Genomic DNA, 23,364 nt, shown 5'->3' with positions numbered 1-23,364 from the left:
TCCCTAATCCCCAACACGTGCCTTACCATCTCTCGTTGGTTCTTTCTTTCAGTCCCTCAATTCTCTTTTGGGGTTTCTTCTCTCTCTCTCTCTCTCTCTCTCTCTCTCTCTCTCTGCTGCTCACTGCTACTAGCTGGCTCTTGTCTTAACAAGTACACAAACGTGAAAAAGCTGGTAGCTTCTGTTCTTTTTGCTTCTTTTTCTCTCTTAATTTTCCCTCTCTTTCTTCCTGTAACTTATTTTCTCTCCCTTTTTGTTCTTTGTTTTTTTTTGTCTAATTTGCTTCTGTTTCAACTTAATATGCTGAAAAGAATGTTTTTTGTTATTATTTGAGAAGTGGGTTGGTGGAAAAATGAAATGGGTTGGTGGTTGTAAAATATGTTGAAAAGTGTTGTTGACCTATTTTCAGTTTGACCCTTTTGTTGTTTAGCTTTGTTTAAGGTTACTGCATTTCTTTCTATTGACTCTGATTCTTGTTCCTTATTTTTATGTTTTATTGATTTTTTCTTTTCATTTTTACAATGATTTTCATTTTGTTTATGCTTTAGCTATGAAGCACGGATACTCCTTGGATTTGGCGACGTTGGTATCAGACACCGACACATAGGTTTACATTGAATTATTTTTAAATTATTATCGGTGTCAATGTCTGAGTGTCCGCATCTTGTTTGTGTCTGTGCTTCATAGTGCCTTAGTGAGTGAAAATGTGGTATGTATGCATTTCAATTGTTTACTGCAATTTAAAAGTGTGAAGTATGTACTCTTCATTCTTCAAATTGTTTTTTGCCATGCAATTCTTTTTTCTGTTTAATTTTTAGTTCAATTGAAATTTTGGCTTTAATTTTTTTCAATTTTTCTTATGGTTTATTAATCATCTCATAATCAGTAATCACCTTTGTTTAACTGAACATATCTTTTTCTTGTTTCTGAAAGTTAGTGTTTTTTTGTCCTGGGATAACTTTACAAAGGTGTTATGTCCTGAGAGCCAGTACCTTTATTTAGTGTTATACTCTGCTAAATGCACTCAATAAATTGTAGCGTAACTTGAACAATTTCCATGAAAACTTAGCCTCTTCACTTGTACTATAACCTGAGACTGAGACACAAAAAATGGAAAACAATGTGCATACTCATTAGGAGACAGGTGCAAAACAATGGAAGAATAGATGAGGAACTAATTCTGAATTAGCACCCTGTGAAGCACTGACACAGACTGCCACGTCGAAACCGATAATAATTTGAGAAAATGACTTTATCCAATGTGATAATATGCGTCGGTGTCGTGTCGATGTTGGAGACGATGCGTGTCCGACACTTGGACACGCCTAATCCGAGGATTGTCTGTGCTTCATAGTTCGCACCTCAAACACATATCTGATTAAACCTGTTCTAAATAAATATGTTCAGTTTTAAGTCATATATGTTTCTCCACAAATATAGAACAATTTCAAGGTTTACTCCAAACCTATTATGAGATTTTTAGGTATGAGTAATGACATCATTTCCTGTCTCTTATAACCAAACTTTTTAGAAATGAGAGGCCTTCTAGAGTTCAATTTGATTTTACATTGTATTTTCAATTTTGTAACTTAGACAGTGAAAATTTGGTACTATCTTCCACTGCATACTTTTGTGCCATGCTCTTCACTATTTTATAATATTTTTTTGCACGGCTTTACCTATACTGTTATTTTTATTTTTATCTTTATATTTGTTTTCAGGGATGGATGGCCTTTCTATCGTGGACGACCTTTTGGATTTCTCATCTGACATAGGTGAGGATGATGATGATGATAAATCTAAGAAATCTGTTCCTTCACTTAAACCGAAATGCAGTGATCCACCGTCACTTAGTCCATTGGGCCTGGATGATGCTAACCATTCATTTCCTGTAAGTTTGTCGGACCATTAACCTTTCTAAAATGCTTGTGAGACTATGAGAAAATCATTGAGTATGTTGCTTGGTTTTTTATCGAATTTTGATTTTTAGAGGTGTGATCATGAATGAAAAAAGCATATGTGAATTTTCATTTAGTTGGAATCAATTAGAATTGTGATATATCATATTATTCTTATCCAAAGTAGAATTTTAAAGGCATGGTAGTTAAAATCCTGACTTGAATCGTAAAAGCCTACGATTTTGCGGTTTGTGCTTGCCTTCAATGATTATGAGTATACACAGAATCCTATTTTGGTTGAATTGGGTGGAAGCGTCCCTGTTAATCATTGAATAGTATTTCAAGTGACTTACTAATGCTATTTTTATGCATATATATGAGTTTTATGAATTTTGTAACAAATCTCGATTTTAACTAGTCTATGAATAAATTTAACTTTATGAGTATTTGAAGTGTGATTTAAGGTTTTAATTATCTTCTGAGTTATGCTTATGAATTAAATTTACACAAGCATTTCAAGTGATTTAAGGTTTTCTTTGTCTTACTAATGCTATTTTCTATGCATATAAATGAATTGTGTAAAATCTCGATTTTAACTACCTTGTTTACAGGTGCTCCCAGTTTTTTACTTGTTTTCCTTTTGGCATGAATGTATTGGCAATCCTAGATTGTTAGTGCCAGCACTGCCGACAACAGATTCTCTCTTCGTGTTTGCATCAAAGTTTTCATTTACTTGTGATCACTGTTTCAAAGTTTTCATGTTGTGGAGCCATATCTCTCGCAGTGTGAATACTAAATTCTTGATCCAAATTTTGCTGCATTGTTGACTAGTTGCATCAGTCAAGTACCTGAGTTGACTTGAGAAACCCCCTTTTTCCATACTTGTGACTGATGTGAAGATTAACGTTGTGGTTATTTACATGTTCCAGGAGTATGCAGAAGAGGAGCTTGAATGGCTCTCAAACAAAGATGCATTTCCGGCTGTTGAAACATTTGTTGACATTTCCTGTATTCAACCGGATATGTCAAAGTATCAAAAGACAACACCAACGCTCGAGAACAGCACAAGCAGTAGCAACAACAGCAATAACAGTTCCAACAGCATTACCCTCTTAAGTGGCTACAATCAAATGAAGTTCCCTGTTCGTGCAAGGAGCAAGTCTCGTAGCAAGCCTCGCCTTGACACCTTGAACCAGCAATTCCCGTGGAAACAACCAAGTACCAAAATTTCCAGAGAACAAGTGAGACCAACCTCAAACATTGAGAGGAAATGTCATCACTGTGGAGCTGATAATACTCCACAATGGCGTGCAGGTCCGAATGGTCCGAAAACCCTTTGTAATGCATGTGGGGTTAGGTATAAGTCTGGCAGACTTGTCCCTGAATACCGCCCTGCAAATAGCCCAACTTTTCGCCGTGACGTTCATTCTAATTCCCACAGGAAAGTACTGGAGATGAGGAGGCAAAAGGGAATGGGTTGAAAGTCATGGATAAAATGAAAAGTGGCATTAAAACATTTCTTTTAGCATTTAGCATGCTAAAAGTTAGGATTTTGATTTTCTTTTGATTCTGATTTTTTCTAAATTCATTTTTAGTCCATTTTTGCTGTGGGATGTTTTAGATGGGCAGTGAAATTTTTAGATTAAAATTGAAGTTAGGAAGGTCTTAAATCCTTTGCGTGCCTAATGTGGTTTTGAATTTTTTGATTCGACTGTTTTTATGCCGGTGACTGTAGTTTGATTGGAGATTAGGGAGAAGATTAGTTGCATGGAGTGACTTGCTCCCTTCATTAGAGAGAAGTTCTTATGCTTATCTGAACTAAATCTAGATTGATGATGGATAGTGGTTTAGTTAATTGTTGAGGAATTTTGGAACCATTGAAGGATTTGATACAACATTCATGTTTTTGAAGTGAGAAATATGTTGTCTATCTTTAGATGTTAGTTTGTAGGCAACAGAATTGATCAAGCCTTGACCAATTGTTGACAACATGGTATCTTTTTGTTTACATTAAGGTTATAACTTTTGGAACCATTCTTTGTCTGATTTGTGACTGTTAGTGTTGTTTTTTGTTTTTTGGTGTTAACCCTCTGGTTCTCAGGGGAAGGGGGACCTAGTAATTCAGAGTTCGACTGCGAGGTAAGTAAGGTCTGACAAAAAATTGTGAGAGTTAGTTTTTTATATTGTTGATAACTCATTGTTACAAAATTTGATTGTAATGTGTGAGGTGTCCTTTAATAAAATATTTTTAGGCCTATTTAATTTTAGTAAGACTTTGAGTATTTTTTTTAATACACTCCCTAATTGATCCTTACAGATGCAGCTTATAAGATGGGAGTGTCATTTTTAAACTATTTTCAAATTTTAATATTTTTTTAATATGAAACTTAATTTTCCAATAATGACAATTGGCAGCATGAATACATCTTGAAAAGCATGAAACAAGCTTTATTTTTTCCTTTTTTTTTTTGGTCAACTCTTTATTTTTTCCTTGAAGATATAACTTGTGAAGTGCTTTGTGGTTAATTTGTCCACTATGTTGACAATGAATATTGTAATGTAGATTTGTACTCTCTTCTCTAAGTTAGTTTAAGGTCATAGCAATAGATCATTAACCTTCTCTTGAGTCCAATCTTTACTAATATGGAACTAGTCCATTCTTCCTCATCCATTTCAATGAAGATACCCTACATGAACTTTTTTTTTTCTCAATTCATCTCTTCATTTACTTTGAATATCAAAGCCTTTCTAGCTTCCTATATTTTAAACTTGTTCTCCATTGTTTCTCTTGGTTTCCATGTTCGCATATACCGAACATTAACCATCTCAACTCCGTTCCGCACAACTGCTCAGTCGTCAGACTTGTGGATTCGTGGAATTTCTATGGATTGTGTTACATGGCTTATGTTCTTTTCTCTGAGTACCTTTTGATTTGTTGTCCTTTGAGTTCCCCTTAACCTCCCCTTGCACTATTTGCCTATACCTTGAACAAATTAGTTCTTTGGCAGTTTCGATTCGCTTTGTTTGTCTACATGTTATAGGTGATGATGTAGCTATCCACTTACCCATTAGTAGTCAAATACAAATATTAGGGAGATTTTAAAAAGTTATAAATCCATCTCAACATTTTTTATTTATTAAGATATTATAAATATTAAGGTAGATTTAGAACTAAATATAAAATTTTAAAAATTGACAAACATGTCATGTCATAAAAAAAAAAGCATAGTCATATATTAAGATCATAAGATGTGTGGCTGGTGATTTAAAACATGGAATCATTTTTTACAAGAGTAAAGTAAAATTCAGTCAATGGAATGAGACAAAATATCTATTAACCCAAAACATATTTAACCTAAAAAATTAGGTGGCGAAATATACTCTACCTCTTAATAATTTGGAGGTATTTACCAAACAAGTCACATGATACCCGTAGCTAACTTGTAATCATTTTTTTTGCTTTCATCTTCAGTATCCGGTCCACTAGACCGCATAATCTTGTTCGGGTGTCAGTTTTGACATCAAATGGTTCCAACTCCCTCTCGATCGCAGTTGTGGGAGATCGAACTGTGTTCCTTTCTACCAAGTTCAGTACCAACCACATCACTGGACCAACTAACGATCGATAACCAACTTTTATTTTACATGCGTATGAATTGTTCTTATTAGTTGGTGGGTAAATAATTCTAAATCATTGAGGGGTGGTTTAGAAAAAGACAAAAAAACTATGTGAAGAACGTGTCATGTTTTACCTTATATGCAACAAACTATATGGATTGTGAATTTGATAATGCATTTCTATATGCAACAAAGCAAAACAGAACAAAAGCATTACCAAAGCAGAAATGGAGCAAAACATGGTTGAAAGATGGGAAGGCAAGGTTTCAACCAAACTCACAAACATCACCAAACAACAAGCATGGTCACTCATCAAAGATTTTTTCAATCTCCACAAACGTTTCCCTAATCTCGCCACGTGTTACGGGATCCACGGATCTAACGGTGAGCCAGGCTGCATAAGATACTGTGCGGGATTCTCTCTCCCATCTGACGGCTCCCAAGAAGTGAGCTGGTCAAAGGAGAGATTGGTAGCCGTTGATGATGTTGACTTGAGTCTCAAGTACGAGATTGTGGATTGTAATATTGGGTTTAAGTCTTATGAGTCAATGATGAGGGTAATTAGTGATGATGGTGATGGGTGCATGATTGAATGGTTCTTTGGTGTTGATCCTGTTGAAGATTTGGAGTTTGAGGATTTGGTGAGTAAGTACCGTATTGCCCTTCAACTTATGGCTCACAAAATGGAACAAGAGATTGCAACTTCACTTCATTCCAATGGGATGTAATGGTAATTGGGGTTTGTGCAATTTCAGAAAAAAAAATGTGCTCTTATGCCACGGACACGGGTTCGTTGGTTAGGGTCCGGTGTGTGTGCGCGCGTGTGTGTTTGTCTCTGTTTGTTTTAGACCATTTTTATTGCAATTGGACCGTAATATCCATGGGTTGTTATGTAATATATGTTTTAGTTGTTTTTGTTTTCTACATTACATGTTGATGTGATATGATTGAGTCAAGTTTATATTCCTCTATTATTCACTATTTTGTATTTTTCTTTTATTTAAATCTATTTAGATTATAGAGGGTTTCCTCCTGCTCCTCTTTTGCGAAAAACAAAAGAAAAATCTCATCCGCATCTTTTATTTACATCTTTTAATCAAAATAAATAAGTGGTTTGTCGGTCCCCACAAGCTTTACTCAATTGGTTAAGACATTGCACTATATGTGCAAGAGTCGGGGTTCAAATCCCGAACACTCCACTTATTTTGTTTGTTGGTTTGCTGAGATGTTTTATTATTCATTTTATTGTAATATTTGTTTGATTTAAATTGACATATAAACATTAACCAACATAATTAAGTTCGTCAAAAAAATAACATATAATTAAAAACAGACTAGATTAACACTAAAAACAAATACTACTTTATAACAATGGAATGTAATGTATTCCCTCTGTCCTAAAATATAAGAGAAAATTGGCCAGTGAAAGTTGATCTATTTTGTTAAAAATTTGGACTAAATACATCAATTTTGTTTGACAAATTTTTCCTTATATTTTGGGACGGAGGGAGTAGCTTTCGGTAATTGGGGTTTGTACAAATCCCAAGAGAAATAAAATGTACTGTTTTATGCTTTGCCTAATTTTATTTTCTAAGATTTAACTTTCATATTCATTCATCAGAAATGAAGTGATTTGGATCACTTTTTACTTTGAAATCACTCATCTTTCATATGTTTTAATTTAAATAAATAGTTTCCAAGTAAATCCGGTTTGTCTTCCTATTTTTGTTTATGATTTTGTCTGTCTTAGTGCAACATATAATTTTTGTTATCGCGGTGAGACTTGTTTAATTTTTATCTTATTAGATGCTTGGTTTAGATTTATATGTCAACATTTTATCAATAAACATATTGAATTAAAAACAAACTAGATTGTCTTAGTGAACATAGCTCATTAGTAGAGATATGCAAAGTCGGGGTTCAAACCCCGCACACTTTCCTTATTTATTTTAAAGTGAAATTTTAAACCCCTACCAAAAAACATTTCAATGGATAGAAGGAACACGAGATTCTGAACAATGTAAAAGTGCAAATAGCAACTATCACAAAAGTATTTTTTTTAATCCAATTTCAGTACAATAAATTGTAAGACTTTGGATCACAGTCCCAAAAATGGGCTTTAGAATGCAAAAAAAAAAAAAAAAAGTGGTGAAGCTGCGCCTCTATGTTGACAAAAATTTGAAAACTCTAACTAATTAATTAGCCAATTATATGAATGAAATAAACCAAAAAGGAAAAAAACAATTTCAAGATAAATGTTGTCAATTAGTTTTAATTGTGGATCAATTTCTGCCTTTTTATTCTTTTCTACCTTTCATATCCTTGGCAGATGGCACCTTGAAATCTATAATTAATTACCCTCCTTGGAGACAAAAAAAAAAAAATAACGTAGAGGAATTAGGTGAGAAAAATACCTTTTCTTTTTGGTGAATGAGGTTAAGAAAAGATCAAGAAGACCATTAGAAGTTGAAAGAAGGAGGAGAAAACCAGGTAAACCTTTACCTCAATCTGTACTTTTTATTTTAATTTTTTTATTCATTCGTTGTTATTTCATGTTGATTTTATTTTGTTCCTTTCTCCAATAGTATGTAGCAGCACAGCACCTTCATTTTATTTTTGAATACGTATTTGCTTTGTTAAGGTTATCTCTCTCAACCCCTAGTTGTGTGTATGAATTAGGTGCCACTGTTTTTATATATATGTAGGTATTATTATATATGAACGAAAGATAAAATCATTTATTTTATTTTTCATGTTTTTATTATTTTCATTTTTTTTGTTAAGATGAAGCCAGAGATGATCGAACCTAAGACCTCCTGCATACTACCCAAATTTCTCGCCACTAAACCAAACCTAGTGGCTTTATTTTCATCTGTTTTTAACAAATCGTTTATTACAAAAGGTACAAATCGACCCCCTTATTGTTAATTTTTTGACACAACCCCCTTATTGTTGATTTTTTTATTTTATTTTATAAATTAAGAGCGTTTAGATATAAAGTAAGACCAAGGTGTAAGCAATTCGACCATCTATTTCGTAAATCTCACGTAACAATATTCATATCCTCAAAGGCGCATAGCGCGTTTAATGAATGGCTTTCTAACCAAAGATAATACCAATTCTTTCTATGAGCCAATTACTCCATGGCAAGAATCAATGCAATAATTTCCGCAAGCTGATTTTTTGTGCATATCCACCCCGAAAATTTGCCAAGTAATCACGAAACAGTCTCCCACACGCTGTAGAATTACTATTAACCGAGCCATCTGTGTTTACCTTCATCCAGCCAATGCTTGGAGTGCACCACAACACCATTTTCATTGCTGCAGAGGGAGCTACAGTTGGGCGTGACTGCCAGCAGTTGCAGAATTTGCTGTTCTTCGGCGTTCGGAAAGCCTGTCATCAGATTCACGCTCAGCTGAATTGCGGCGAGGACTTTAATCTTTGCTGCGGAAGCTGAGATTCTTGCGTTATTAAACCGTATGCCATGTCATGCTAACCAAATCACATGTAGAACATGAAGGGAAGCAGCATTGGCAAGTTTAAGAACAAAAAATTACAGTACTGATTACTCCGAATTTTTTCAGTTTGGCAACTACACAAATTCTAAAATCGATCAGAAGTCTAAATCATCTTTTGGACTATTGATTTATATTTGGTGGTGAATATTGATTACAAATACCAACTATCTAACATGTTAGTAATCATATTTACTATGTAAGCATATACATATAAATCTTTTAATTGAATAATGACATTCATTAATATTGATTTTTGTTTCAATCATGTTATTAATATCATATGTAATCGGTGTTTTGACTATTGTCGTGGCAAAAGCTAATTAACGATTTCAACGGTGGTAGATCAAGAAAAGTCGTGATTGAATTGGACAATCATGGATAAGACATTCATTAATTTTATGTGGGAATACACTAATTAATATATGATGAAAATAACAAAACAGTATAAGATATCATTCAAGGTTGCCTTCAGAGCCACTACCTCCTTGATCACGCCTTCCTTCTCACTTTGTAATAACATCATGATTCTGGCCCCTATTAGTGAGAAGGAAGGCGTGAGAAGTAAGGCAACCTTTCCGGCCCCTATAAAGGTTTCCTTCACCAAGTCATACTCTTTCCATGATAAGAGCTTCTGAAACACTTCCTCCTTTGCTTCAACCAGGAAACCAACAAAGCTCGCTCGTAGCCTGGTCAATCTCTCTTCCTTTACCGGAACTTCAAAACAATGAGGTTCCTGTTCCATACTGTCTCTCATGATCGTGATACCTTTTGTGTTGTTCACCTTTGGAGAGTCACGAGTTGAATCCAAGTTTGAAATGACCTCCCTTTTCATTGCAGCATTTAAAGTTTGAGCATTCTCCTAACATATAGGCATTGGTTATGCGCTCAAAACCTATTAAAAGGATCTGATCCAGTCCTCATTTATCATTTCATTTACTCCTTGCAGTTGCCAAATTTCTCTTATGCTTCAATATGTAATTTCTATATCGTTTCCTGCAATTTCATATCCTCGCACCATACTACAGGTTTCATCTCTTCTCATTTAGTATTCTTCTTCATTTCCATTCTAGTGTTCTTCTTCAGTTTGATTTCAGTATTCCCAAGTTCATTTCTATTTTTTGCAGTGCATATTTTTATACATCGGTTCTATTATTGATAGCTGTATTTGATTTTATGTTGTTTTCAATATGTGATTAGTACTGAAGTAGATTGTTTACATAATTGCATTGATTCAAATTGCATATGACGCTATAATAACGCCTCCATTTAAACAATGGCTAATAAGTAGAAATTGTTACTTTGCTAAATCCTTCCATATATTAGTTTCTCAATATGTTGAGAAGGGTCTCAAATCATGTATTTAAACTTAAAAATACCATCAAAGTATAGAAATTCATTATTCATGATTGGATTAGATGTTGAATTTGGTGAAGGAGAAATGAAAAGGCAGATCATTATTTGAATTTTTTGTTGGTTGATTAGTCTTTTTGGACGGATTGATTATTAAAAATACTTTCCTTATCTTTTTAATAACAGATTTTGTTGCAGGACTAACTTCAAGAAGTAGTATTTTTGGTTGAAAAGAAGCATAGCCATGGAGAAAGATTGGGCTAACTTGGATTCACTTGCTCTCAACACGATTCTTGAGAAATTAATGGAACCAATTTATCAAATTTGGTTTGGTTGCGTCTGCAAGAATTGGTACTCAGTTGCAAAGCTTAACCATCAAAACAACCACCAATTTAGGAGCAATATATTGCCTATGCTAATGATTCCTACAGAGAGTCCCGAGAAGAGAGGTCTGTATAGCGTACTAGGAAACCGAGTGTACCCATTTCAATTGACAATGCTTTACAAAAAACGATGTTGTGGCTCGAGTCATGGCTGGCTTGCGACGGTAGATGAAAACTATGTCATAACTTGGGTGAATCCCTTTAAGGATGTAGCTCCTATTAGTTTGCCGCGCATTCATTGTCATTGGTCATATAACAATTATGAATTCAATGTGCATAAGGTTACTTTGTCAGATGATCCGATAACAAGTCCAAATGATTATGTGGTTGCAGTAATTTACTCTATTCGTGGTCTTCTTGCTTTCATAAAAGCCGGACAAGAGTTTTGGACATACATACAAGACACCAACCATTTTGGTTTCATTGATGTTACATTCTACAAAGGTTTGGTGTATGCTGTAAATCGTTGGAAAACTATTGTTTCCTTTGATTTATGTTATTCAAGTGACCCTTCTGGCATGGAAAGGAAAATTCCAAATGTTGCTTTACAAGGAAGCTACGATGAAACTTATTCCCCACTAACTTATCTAGTGAAATCGTTGGAGGGAGAGTTGTGGATGGTGAGAAGGTTTATAATTAGAGAGGACACCGATGGCGATGATATCTTTTACAATAAAGGTACTGAAAGTATACTTGTATTTAAGTTGGAATTGGATGACAAAGGTGAGAAGGTTACGCATTTGGTTGAACTTGAGAGTTTGGGAGATAACATTTTATTTGTGGGCGACAATGATTCAATAACTCTATCGGCTTCATATTTCTCAGGTTATCTACAAAAAGATTCAATTTACTATTCTGATAATTATTATGACGATGAACCAGATCCTTATCCCAATGGTCCTTTTGATTTGGGAATCTATAATGTGAAACATAGGAGCTTTGGTGTTCATTGTCCTTACAAACCTTACTTCAAGGGTATGGTACCTCCTATATGGGTTGCTCCACCTTTTCAGTGGGTTGATGAGTGTTTTGATTTGTTTTTTAATTAGTGTTGTTTGTTATGTTTAATTAGAGGTCGATACTTGAGTTTTCAGTAAAAACCCTTATTATTCCCTTGTTCAACATGTGAGAATTACTAGCACATTATTTGTTTTCTGAGGTTCACATTGGCATTCAATTCTCCTTCATAACCATTCACTTTTTTATTTGCTCTTTTATTTTGAATAAAAGGAATTGCTTATGATTTGCTCAACTTACGTCCGAAAAAAAAATTACAGTCTTGTTAGTACAAAAGTACAGGAAGTTTACCATTAAGAAAAACAATATTTTAACTTCTAAGTTGTATGCACGGCTTTAAATTTTTTTATATTAAATTAAGCGTACATCGACACATATTAGCTTTCTCTGATATGGATTATTATCAGGTGAATGCTAACGAGTGTCCTACGACACTCTTTAAGACTTTAGATAGTAAGTTTTTTTATAGAATTTTTACGGAAATGCATAAAGTCAGCACATTGAAAATTGTAGTGTATAATTTTTTGAATAAAAAATTTCTTAAAATTGAATCTTCAAAGAGTGCTCCGAGACACTCGTTACCAAAACCATTATTATTATTATTATTATTATTATTATTATTATTATTTTTTTTTTTTTTTTTGAACAAGCTAAAATGAGATATATTAACTAAATCAATCTTCCTAGCACAAGGCGTACCGGGATAGACTACAAGAGTTTACAAGATCATCATACAATAAAACAAATACACAAGTCAAACAAGGTTCAAATAAAATAAAGGATTAGACTACCAGCTATGATAGTTTAAAGCTAACGTAATGCACGTATTATTATTTTAAGTTTGCTTAAAGAAACAAGTTGTCAACAAAAAAAAAATCTAGATAACAAACAATGTGAATCCTAGACCAACAAATATCGTGTGGCCTTATATATTGGCATGCCAAATGTACATGTACGTGGATACTGGATACACAATCACCTACCAAACAAGTCATTGTCCTAATGTACCCTTTACGTATTTGAGTGTTGAGAAAAGAGTAAAAGTGTTAAAAGGACAAAATTTAGTTTCCAATAAATTAAATTTGTAAAATTGGTTTTTGTTAAAAATGAGTTCAATGTAAAATAATATATGTCTTTTTTTTGTTACAAGAGAGAAGAAATATATATATATATATATATATATATAATATGCCTAAATATATTTATATTAAAGCAAGTTGAATATTAATATTAATTTTAATTAAAAGTAAATTGAACTTAAATTTAAGCAAATTATTTTTTTTGGATTGAGACTAAAATTTTAACAAATGTATATTCAATGAATTAAAAAATTCAATTTTTAAAGAAGGAACTATTAAAATAGAGATAAAAAGTGCAATTAAACTTGAATATAACTTTCTTTTTTTTAAGCAAATGAGGTGCAAATGGCGAACCATTTGCAACGCTCTAGATATATATATATATATATATATATATATATATATATATATATATATATATATATATATATATATATATATATATATATATATAAACGAAAGATACAAGAAAAGAAGGGGTATAAATAGAGCTGTAAAAAGGGCCTTAAGGGGCCGGCCCTTTAAGGGGCGGACCCACTTATTCCTGATTATTAATTTTATTTAAATTTTAAACACAGTTTTTTTAGGGTGCCGATCGTGGACAGTGCTGATTGAAGAAAAAGAGAATAAGTTCACGACACTAGAAAAATTGTTTAAAATTTAAATAAAATTAATAATCAGGAATAAGTGGGTCCGCCCCTTAAAGAGCCGACCCCTTAAGGCCCTTTTTACAGCCCTAGGTATAAACCCAAACCTTCTCAAGCAAAAAAAAACAAAAAAAAAGCAAGAAAAAGCAAACCAAAAAAAAAAAAAGAAACATCAAAGAACTAACCAAGCTTCCTCATTATCCTCATCGGAATATAAACTTATTGAAGTGCTAGTTCAAGTAGCAAAAGTCCAACCGTATAATTTAGGACTTCATTTGCGAATTCATTTTTGAATGAGAAGTTAGAGAAAGACTTATGTATCTTTTTTAAATTAAGAACACTATAAGATATTTTTTTTAAAATAATAGAAAATAAAACATGATAAATGATCACATAATACTTCAATCACACTTAAATCATTTTATATGTTTGATAGAAAAAAAATATTATTTTGATATTTTAGTCAATTTATACCTACGGCAAAAAATTGTAAAATAGTTCAATAAAAAATAAAAATTCCAGTTTGTTCAACCATAAGAACAATTTTAAAATTAAACACAATATAATAAAAATATAATGTTACTGAAATTGTGTTATTCAATCTTTATTTTATTTTTTGCCTATCAAACAGATTTTAATTAATAAAAAAAATGTTTTTGTTGGCCAATTTTTTCCCCCTAAATAATAAATATATAAAGAAATAAAAACAAAATGATTATGGAGAAATAGCTGTTACTGGCTGAAACTGAAGCACCGGTACACACTTTCAGCACTTCACCTTGTCGTCACAATTCGAACCGCACAAACAACTTCTTCCACACTTCTTTACAACTACCACTCCCCTCAAATATCTCTCTCTCTAAAGAGAAGAGAACACAAATTCTCTCTCTCTAGAAGAAGAAGAAGAAGAAGAAGAGAACAGAGTTGAGTATACTATACAGCATTCCACCATGGATACAGCATCATCACACCTCATCTACCGTGGAATCGATCCATTACTTCGCTCCTCTCATTCCCACCGCCACAACAACCTCCCTCTCCGTCGCCGTTCCAAACCTATCTCCGCTGTCGCCACCGATCCCAAACCTGCTCCCGTCACAACTGTCAACGGTTCTTCTTCAAGGTCTCCGCCTACTAAACCTGTCAACGGTGTCTCAGGGGTAACTAACTAACTAACTAACTGACTGCTCCTGATTTCGCTTAATCACCTAAATTCGATTCTGAAATGTAATCTCTCTGTTTTTCTTACTTCCATTCAGAGAATTGGTGATGTTTCTAAAGAGATTAAGAGAGTGAGAGCTCAAATGGAAGAAGATGAACAGTTATCAACTCTCATGAGAGGTCTTCGAGGTCAAAATTTGAAGGATTCACTATTTGCTGAAGATGATGTTCAGTTACGTCTTGTTGAGGTATTCAATTTCAATCCAAATTTAACTGAATAATTATTCTAATTTTGTTGATATTTTTGTGAATTTTATATCATATTTCTATTTATGATGCATTGAGCTATGATTTTCCTTGGATTGTATATTATTTGATGTTGTTGTTAATTTCATTTTTCAATATCAAAATAACTGGATAATTAAGGATTGTAATAGAGTTTGGTATTTTTTTTTCAATTGTGTAGGTAGATGAAAGTAGTGAGTTTTTACCATTGGTGTATGATCCAGTTAGCATTACTGCATATTGGGGAAAACGTCCTCGTTCCGTTGCAACTCGTATTGTGCAGTTGTTATCTGTTGCCGGAGGTTTTCTTTCGCGTGTTGCCTGGGATGTGATTAACAAGAAGGTTAAGGAGGTAATTCTTCTATGTCAAGATAGACTAAACAGATTGCCTGCATTGTTCATGTGATATTTTTTTGTTGTAGATGGTTTACTTTTTCTTCCTTGATTTCTGTTTCTTGTTCTTAGTTCGTTTGCTTTTGCGGATTTTCTAATATTTGGCGTGTTTGTTTAAGCTTAGACATTATTATTTTAAGGCTTTTTTGTTCCCCCTCAGCAGAAGCTACTATATTTAGCTTCTAAGATCTAATAAGTAAAGCACCCAAACATCTTACTTTTAATGTTTTTGTTTTTTCTGAAAAAATTAACTATTATATTTCATGTTGTTTTTAAATGAATTTAATTTTTTATTTTTTTTAAAAAAGAATGCCCCTTAAATTAGTTATTGTTGTTTATGAGGAAATGGAAGTTTAATTATAAGAAATCATCCCAACTAGAGGATCTGAACACAGAAAAAGAAAAAATAGGTGTTAATTTATCTTGGAAGTTTTCTAGTTTTCAAATAGGGATTATCTCTGTAGTTAAAGTATTATATTCGTGCTTGATAGATTTATTAGATTAAAATTATTAAACTATCTAAGTACTAGTTTACTTTTAGTAGTTATTGTTGAGTTTATAGTGCCTAGTCTTCAAGGCTTTGACAGAGGAAAGAAATTTTTAGAGCTGATAAAATTGTAATGATTTGAGGTGAATGATAGATCAGGTTGCATACACAGGCTTCATAGTTTTCAGTTGTCGAAGAGCTTACAGCATGATCTTGTGTTATGCATAAATATAAGTATATAAGCTTCTTGTGGAATTAGCACCAGTTCTTTATATTTCATTGTCTTTTTCGAAATTCATTATTTGAGACTGCTGGAAATTCCACCTTAACCGCAGTCTGCCCCTAGCCTCCTTAATTGTGACATTTGGGATGCCTTAGTTGTAGCCTTTCCTGCACCTTCCCTGTGCTGGGGGTGAAGGTGTGGGCTTGATCCAACATCGCCCAATGTTATGGCTTAAGTTCTCACCTTATAAACTGGTTTTGTAAACACGATTTTAGAAGTTTCAGCACCATGCATCGAAGATACCTTTTAACAATTGAAATCATATTCAGAATTTTTTCTTCTACATATTGAATTGTGGTTTTGTGTTCTTTTCATAACCAGAATGAAGTTGCTAGGGCCATTGAAATACGTGAAATTGTGACATCTTTGGGTCCAGCATACATAAAACTTGGGCAAGCATTGAGCATTCGACCTGATATACTGTCACCTGCAGCAATGACGGAGCTTCAGAAGCTCTGTGATAAAGTAAGCTTGCTGCTCCATTACCCTTTCATTGCATGCTCTCTTGTATATATGGCATCATTTCCTTTTTAAGTGAATCTAAATTTTCGTACATAAGGAGAGTAGTGAGCCAAAGGAAAAACTTAATAATTTGATATTGGTTGGACAAGTGTTAATTTATTTTTGTAGTCAATTTGAGCAGCATAGTAGCAAAATATTTTTCCTTCATTTTAGAAAAATGAAACATAATTTTCTGGCTGGACATGTTTTACGTTCTAATTTCCAAAACACTTTCTGCAGTGACTTTTCTTTCGTAACTTTATTTAGCTAGATAGAGCCATTGATCCCTACTTACAAGAATTGTAGTCCGATGTTTTGGTAAACCCTGGAAATTATTAGCAGTTGCACAATTTTATTTTCATTTCTGATATTGTAAGCTCATTCTTTTTCTGAGGTTTATTTTTCTTGGTGGGGGTGTGGGGGGATTCCATAAAATGTGAAGGTTCCTTCATTTGCAGATGATGTGGCTATGGCGCTAGTTGAAGAGGAGCTTGGTCAGCCATGGCAAAATGTCTACTCTGAATTATCACCCTCTCCCATTGCTGCTGGTAGCCCTCCAGACCATTTAGATATATTACTTTTTTACTAGGAAAGTACCTGTTGTTTTGAGTTAAGTAATCAACAGGTATTTGTTTTTGGGTGAAACCTATGCAGCATCTCTCGGACAGGTATATAAGGGCCGCCTCAAAGAAAATGGGGATTTGGTCGCTGTTAAAGTGCAAAGACCTTTTGTTCTCGAGACAGTTACCATTGATTTATTCATTATTCGGAACCTTGGTTTGGCTCTTCGAAAGTTTCCTCAGGCAAGTTAAATTCTTGTGAGCATAGACTTAAGGTCATATATGTTTATTTAATTATATGGCTTCTTAGTAGTAACATTAGTGATTTTGCAATTCGAACCTGACTGCTTTTACCTAATTCTTTAGATCTCCGTTGATGTGGTTGGGTTGGTTGATGAGTGGGCTGCTCGATTTTTTGAGGAGTTAGACTATGTGAATGAAGGTGAAAATGGAGACCGTTTCGCCGAAATGATGAAGAAAGACCTTCCACAGGTGAGTCTGATCTTTTGTTATGAATGGCATATACAAATCCTACCTATTTTATATCAGTATTTACATCAAGCTGAAATTCTTGTCAGAATCGAGCTGAAACAATCTGCTCCTCCTGAATTACCTAGGAAGAGAAAGAATGATAACAGACTCTATCTAGGATTCAAGAGCTTGGTCTCTTCTCATAACACATCAATTGGCCTTCTATGTATTTATAAGTTATAGCGTCCTAACCAATTAACTACTCTAACAACTTACATGGCCTGCTCTCAACTGACAAGACCTGATTAACAATAAATCAATAAACATTGTTATATTTATTGCATATGCCTAATGATGATATGATGAGACTCAAAACCTTAGGCTAGATTTTCTCTCTTTGGAGTTATGAATTTGTTGCAACTAATTGATGTTTAGCTAATAAATGATTGTATATATGGTACATCTTTTCATCAGTGTGTGTGTGTGTGTGTGTGTATAGTAATTATAAAAATGATCGTTAGAGGAATTTGCTTGCTTCTTATCACAGTCTATTTTCAGGTTGTCATACCAAGAACTTACAGCAAGTATACAACAAGGAGGGTTCTTACAACAGAATGGATTGATGGAGAGAAGCTGTCACAGAGCAAAGCAAACAATGTCGGAGAACTGGTTAATGTTGGAGTCATCTGCTACCTAAAACAGGTGATATATTATTTTAATGCTCTCAGCTGTTATTATACTGCATCAGAACCAATGAGTTTTCAGATACATCTTTTTCTAATGCCTTCATTCCATTTTAGACAGCTTAGGGTGTCTTTTATTTTCATTTCATGCTTTCATTAATAATTACAAAACTTTCGCTTTATTTTCTGTTTTAAAAAATCTATGTAGGGGAAAAAAACAACTTGTTATAAATAATTTGTATTTGGGTCCCTGAATTCAGGGACCTAATTACAAATTATTTAAAAACCCACGGGCTCAGATGAAAAAGTATGTAGTTCATAGATGCCATTAAATATTTTTGGCAAATTCAGAGACGCAATTACAACTTTTTTTTTAGTTTGGTGACCTATTTAAAACTTTCAAATAGTTCAGGGACTTCTAGAATAATTAAACCTTAAGTAAATTCTGAATAAACTATTCTTACATTTACATTATTTTCATTTTATTTCAGCTGCTTGATACTGGGTTTTTTCATGCTGATCCACACCCAGGGAATATGATCCGCACCCCTGATGGAAAACTTGCGATACTTGACTTCGGTAGGTAGTCAAACATTGAATATTTGTAGGTGAAATTTTCCTTTTTTGCTTCGAATGTGATCATGAAGGACATGAATATTTTTCATTTTTGTGGTTTTCCTTTCCTCAATAGGACATTACGAAAATCTTTGCTTTGAGTAGTTGACTCCACGGAGTAGAAAAAGACTTCTAGTGTTTGTGTTTGGTTTACTATCCTGAACTTGATAATATTTGTTGGCAAATGAACTATTTTAGAAAAAATATGATTATTTTCTTCATATACTTATATATAATTACTGGGAGCATTTTTTCTATAGAACCGTATATCTTCACGGTTTTCTTAATTTTTTTTAAACTGTGAATTGAAATTACCATGTACTCCTATACTGTTTGAACTTTGAAGTTAAACTGGGTAAACCAGTAACAAGTTAAGATTTATATATTTATGAGATTGAATCTTGATAGCCATATCATAGTTGGAATTTCTTTTTTAGCTTTTGTACAACTATTGTGGTGTTTCTTTAAACATCTAGACAAGTGTGCTTTGTTATTTGCAGTTGTGGTTAGATATTGTCCTTCAGAATGTTCCTGTTGTATTTGACCAATTTTATTGCTTTTCCTGGATGATTAAGTGATTTTATTCCACTATCCTAGTCATTGCAATAAATGATAGAAATCTTTTGTTCCACTCAGGGCTTGTTACAAAATTGACCGATGATCAAAAGTATGGAATGATTGAAGCGATTGCTCATCTCATCCATCGGGATTATCCAGCCATAGTCAAAGACTTCGTTAAACTTGGTTTCATTCCAGATGGAGTCAATTTAGATCCTATCTTGCCAGTGCTTGCCAAGGTCTTTGACCAGGCTTTGGAAGGCGGAGGGGCAAAAAACATAAATTTTCAGGAGCTGGCATCAGATTTAGCACAAATTACCTTTGATTATCCTTTTAGGATACCCCCATACTTTGCTCTTATAATTAGGGCTATCGGGGTTCTGGAAGGGATAGCTTTAGTAGGAAATTCTGATTTTGCCATCGTTGATGAAGCCTATCCATATATTGCACAGGTATAATAGTCTCTAGCATTGTTTATTTTTCCCTGTCAATGTCAAGAATTGGCATACATTTTTAACTTGTGGATACACATCAGTGTTGGTTTCTCTGAGTTGTACTTGAAGGAGATAAGATAAGCTATTGGTTTTGAATTTGATGAACATGAACAAGAATTAGGTGAAAGGCATAAACAAGAATTTGTTGGGCTGTCATGAAGTCTATCATGTAGTAGAGAAAAAGGAAGCCAAGGGCATTTGAATTTTAACAAAAAAATTCTGTCTAGTGTCTGGAAATAGAAGGGGGACATTGATGAAATTGGAAGCCTTTGAGGTTTAGAGGAGGGATTTGATGTAAAAATAACAATTTTGGACAGGATTCGTGGGAGAAATTATTATGATTAAATTTTGGATACAATTAGGCTTAGACTTTCAGTTTTATGGAGACTTTCAGTTTTATGGAGTACACCAAATTCTTCATGGAAAATTTTCTCAACCATCATTCATGATAAATTTTAAGTTATTTTCACTGTAACAAAATGATGCATTTTGATGGTCTGATTAATAACTTTGAACACTGAACTGTAATTTTGCAATACCACACTGGTAATTGGGTTGCGCTATTACTATGATTAGATTCTTGTCAGTAAACTAAATTTATGTTAATCACATTCACTTATAGAGGCTCCTGACGGATGAATCCCCTCGGCTAAGGAGTGCTCTACGTTACACCATATATGGGAAATCTGGAGTTTTTAATGCTGAAAGATTTATCGATGTCATGCAAGCCTTCGAGAGTTTTATTACAGCTGCCAAAAGTGGAGGTGGAGAGGATCTGAAAGGGAGTATGGCTGAGCTTGGGATTATGACTAACCAGTCAGAATATCTCTTGCCAGGATTCCAGTCTCTAATACCTCAACAACCGCAGCCAGTGGAAACAAGGGCAGCCCTAGCATTTTTGCTGTCTGATAAGGGAAATTTTTTCCGAGAATTTCTTTTGGATGAGGTACTTTCTAGAAGCACTAAAGATGTTTCATTATGTTAATTTTCATTATTGTTAGATGTAACTTCATATGTTATTTAATATGAAGGTCTTTCTAGATGCCTAGTAATTTAGTTATTATTCTCTTTCTATACGAAAGTACAACAATTCCCCTCCCCGTCCTTGATTTCTTTCACTTTCTTTCTGTGCATATGTTGATGTATGGAGAGTTTTAAATATTTGACTCATTATTGACTGCAGATTGTTAAGGGCATTGATGCAGTAACAAGGGAACAACTTGTAAGAATAATGTCCTTACTAGGAGTTCAAAATGCAATTGCAAGCCCTATTTTCGGTATGGTGCCTACTATTGGACGCTTTAAGCCTGCAGCTCTTATACCCACCATAACTGAAGAGGATAAAGTTATACTGAACAATGTCCAGAAAGTGCTGGAGTTCTTGACTGCAGGAAGTTCTCTGTCAAGCACGTCTAGTCAGGTAATGAAGAATTTGCTGTTGAAAATCATTTGCATACACTTTTGGTTTGGAGAAATTTGTTTTGCAACAAAACAAATGAATACTTATTTATTGATTTATTTTAGCTTAATAAGGTTCAACACACTTATTTATCTATCTGTTTGTTGGTGGCCTTAGGCACTCAATGTTCCTCAGATTATCCAAGAACTTCTACCAGTGTTGCCAGGCATCTCTGCTAAAGTGCTTCCTGATGTACTCAGCAGATTATCTTCTCGGGTATTAGCGCGATTAATACGAGATGCATTTTTGTAAAAAAAAAATTATATCTACCTTATTGCTTAAATCACCCACAATTGTGTATAATGTATAATTGACAGAATGGACAAAACCACAATACCAGTATATATATAATATAATATAACCAATTTATCCATGTTCATTATAGCTGAAAAAATCTTAACCATGCTTTTTGCAAGACACTCATTTTACAAGCCAAGTCAATTATGCTAGCTATTATTTCCTTATGTTATCCAAACAAAACAAAATTATTTTAATAATGAATGTTTGGTGTATCCATATAATTAAAGGAAGGTAAAGGTTGTTGGATGTTGCTCATTCAGTGATCTAGTGAAAATTTGTCTTATGTTTAGCGTATCAAATGGTTACACTATTCCTTCTAAGTACCGGTTTTTGCACATGGAAAGAACATGTTAACAAAATTGTATATACTAGGAACTAGGATGGAAAAGACACAGACACAGCTAGCATCTCAAATTGAATTCTTTTTCCCAAAGAACTGGAAAATGTTTGTCTCAGCTCAAGTTGCAGTGCCATCTATTATAAATTTATTTTTAATGACATTAAAATTTAAAATTACTGTACACTACAAGAGAAAATGTTTAAATATGAAAACTTTGTCAGAAGGGTCATTATCTTTACTTTAAGTCATATCGCAAGAATGTACTATGAGATTGTTCAATCTTATTGCTGACCAGAGTGGAATAGGATCGACCGAATTAGATTTTGCTTAGCATGAACAAACAAATTAAGGTTTAGATCTAACTTGTATTGTATTCTATCATAGATTTATTTTTAGATTTGAGTCTTACTTTTTTAAAAAATTTGGTTGACTTATTAGCCATTTAAAAGTCAATTTATATTTAAATAAGTTATTTGACTTATACATTTTAATTCCAAAGTACTAGTAATAATATGTGAAAAATAAATGCAGGTTAATAAGGTTAAATTATTGAAAGGTTAGCAAATTTATAATTTGATTTAAAATTTAAATTTATAAGGTTCGCTAGTTAAAGTGCGAATTGAGTTCGTAACTTAAGTAACAAGCTGAATTTTTTTAGAATTTGTTTTTATATATGGTTTGCTAGTTAAATCAAACGGAACTAGCTTATTGTAAAAACTTTGACTGTCCACATTGTGATTGTGACATAGTATCGATGAATCACACACTCCTTTTTGGCATAAATCAGTTATCATCTGCGCGCAACTACATAAACTATTCCCTCGAGCCTTGTGGGACTCAAATGGATGGCAAACTCTCTCTAACAGTTTTCGCACACTCTAGAATTCTATAAACTGAAACATCACTTACTCACTGAAATGATGTTTCATTCAAAATATTTTTATGGCGGTGAGGGAAGGGTTCACATTTTGACTTATGAACGGTGTTTCATTCATAATATTTTCATAAAGAGTGAAGTGGATAAAATGATTAGATTTTTTATAAAATTTGCTAGTTAAAGTGCGAATTATATATTTTTTGTTTTTATTTTCTTTCTAGATTTTGCGTTTTATAATACTCGTTACTTAAGATTCAAATGAGGTAAAAATGAAAATGCAGGGTCGCGCGAAAAGAGTGGGGGCACGAAAAGTAATTTCTTCGAACACATCTATTAAAGTGCTTAATACTCCCTCTGGTATTATATATAAAAAATATTTCAATT

At 33.4% G+C, this 23,364-nt stretch overlaps 4 protein-coding genes across 8 annotated transcripts; all 4 read left to right on the top strand.

Annotated features, from left to right (window-relative positions):
- Window positions 1-3,944, top strand: LOC123898387 (GATA transcription factor 1). Of its 3 annotated transcripts, none has more exons than XM_045949507.1 (3): window positions 1-174; window positions 1,722-1,891; window positions 2,828-3,944. In XM_045949507.1, exons 2-3 carry the CDS (start codon window positions 1,724-1,726, stop codon window positions 3,377-3,379), a joined length of 720 nt encoding a protein of 239 aa, XP_045805463.1. In that variant the 5' UTR covers window positions 1-174; window positions 1,722-1,723; the 3' UTR covers window positions 3,380-3,944. The 3 variants fall into 3 exon arrangements, with proteins under 3 accessions (XP_045805463.1, XP_045805316.1, XP_045805391.1); XM_045949360.1 differs by having other exon boundaries at window positions 40-607; XM_045949435.1 differs by lacking the exon at window positions 1-174 and adding an exon at window positions 474-709.
- Window positions 3,945-5,593: 1,649 nt separating this feature from the next.
- LOC123898584 (lachrymatory-factor synthase-like) lies at window positions 5,594-6,572 on the top strand. Its single transcript, XM_045949611.1, has one exon. The coding sequence runs from the start codon at window positions 5,744-5,746 to the stop codon at window positions 6,242-6,244; it is 501 nt and encodes a 166-aa protein (XP_045805567.1). The 5' UTR covers window positions 5,594-5,743; the 3' UTR covers window positions 6,245-6,572.
- Window positions 6,573-7,765: 1,193 nt separating this feature from the next.
- LOC123898176 lies at window positions 7,766-11,947 on the top strand. Of its 3 annotated transcripts, none has more exons than XM_045949181.1 (2): window positions 7,766-8,006; window positions 10,574-11,947. In XM_045949181.1, the coding sequence occupies exon 2, from the start codon at window positions 10,632-10,634 to the stop codon at window positions 11,817-11,819; it is 1,188 nt and encodes a 395-aa protein (XP_045805137.1). In that variant the 5' UTR covers window positions 7,766-8,006; window positions 10,574-10,631; the 3' UTR covers window positions 11,820-11,947. The 3 variants fall into 3 exon arrangements, with proteins under 3 accessions (XP_045805137.1, XP_045805206.1, XP_045805062.1); XM_045949250.1 differs by having other exon boundaries at window positions 7,766-10,062; window positions 10,586-11,947; XM_045949106.1 differs by having other exon boundaries at window positions 7,767-8,006; window positions 10,586-11,947.
- A 2,279-nt stretch (window positions 11,948-14,226) lies between these two features.
- Window positions 14,227-21,836, top strand: LOC123898096 (uncharacterized protein sll0005). The gene is made up of 13 exons (XM_045949000.1): window positions 14,227-14,673; window positions 14,773-14,922; window positions 15,141-15,311; window positions 16,444-16,587; window positions 17,066-17,171; window positions 17,278-17,426; window positions 17,550-17,675; window positions 18,213-18,356; window positions 18,829-18,916; window positions 19,589-19,962; window positions 20,627-20,950; window positions 21,188-21,424; window positions 21,581-21,836. Exons 1-13 carry the CDS (start codon window positions 14,464-14,466, stop codon window positions 21,713-21,715), a joined length of 2,358 nt encoding a protein of 785 aa, XP_045804956.1. The 5' UTR covers window positions 14,227-14,463; the 3' UTR covers window positions 21,716-21,836.
- Window positions 21,837-23,364: the final 1,528 nt, after the last annotated feature.

The sequence above is a fragment of the Trifolium pratense genome, linkage group LG1 (genome assembly GCF_020283565.1).
Source record: "Trifolium pratense cultivar HEN17-A07 linkage group LG1, ARS_RC_1.1, whole genome shotgun sequence".
NCBI lineage: Eukaryota > Viridiplantae > Streptophyta > Magnoliopsida > Fabales > Fabaceae > Trifolium > Trifolium pratense.
This window is presented reverse-complemented; position numbering and strand designations above follow the sequence as displayed.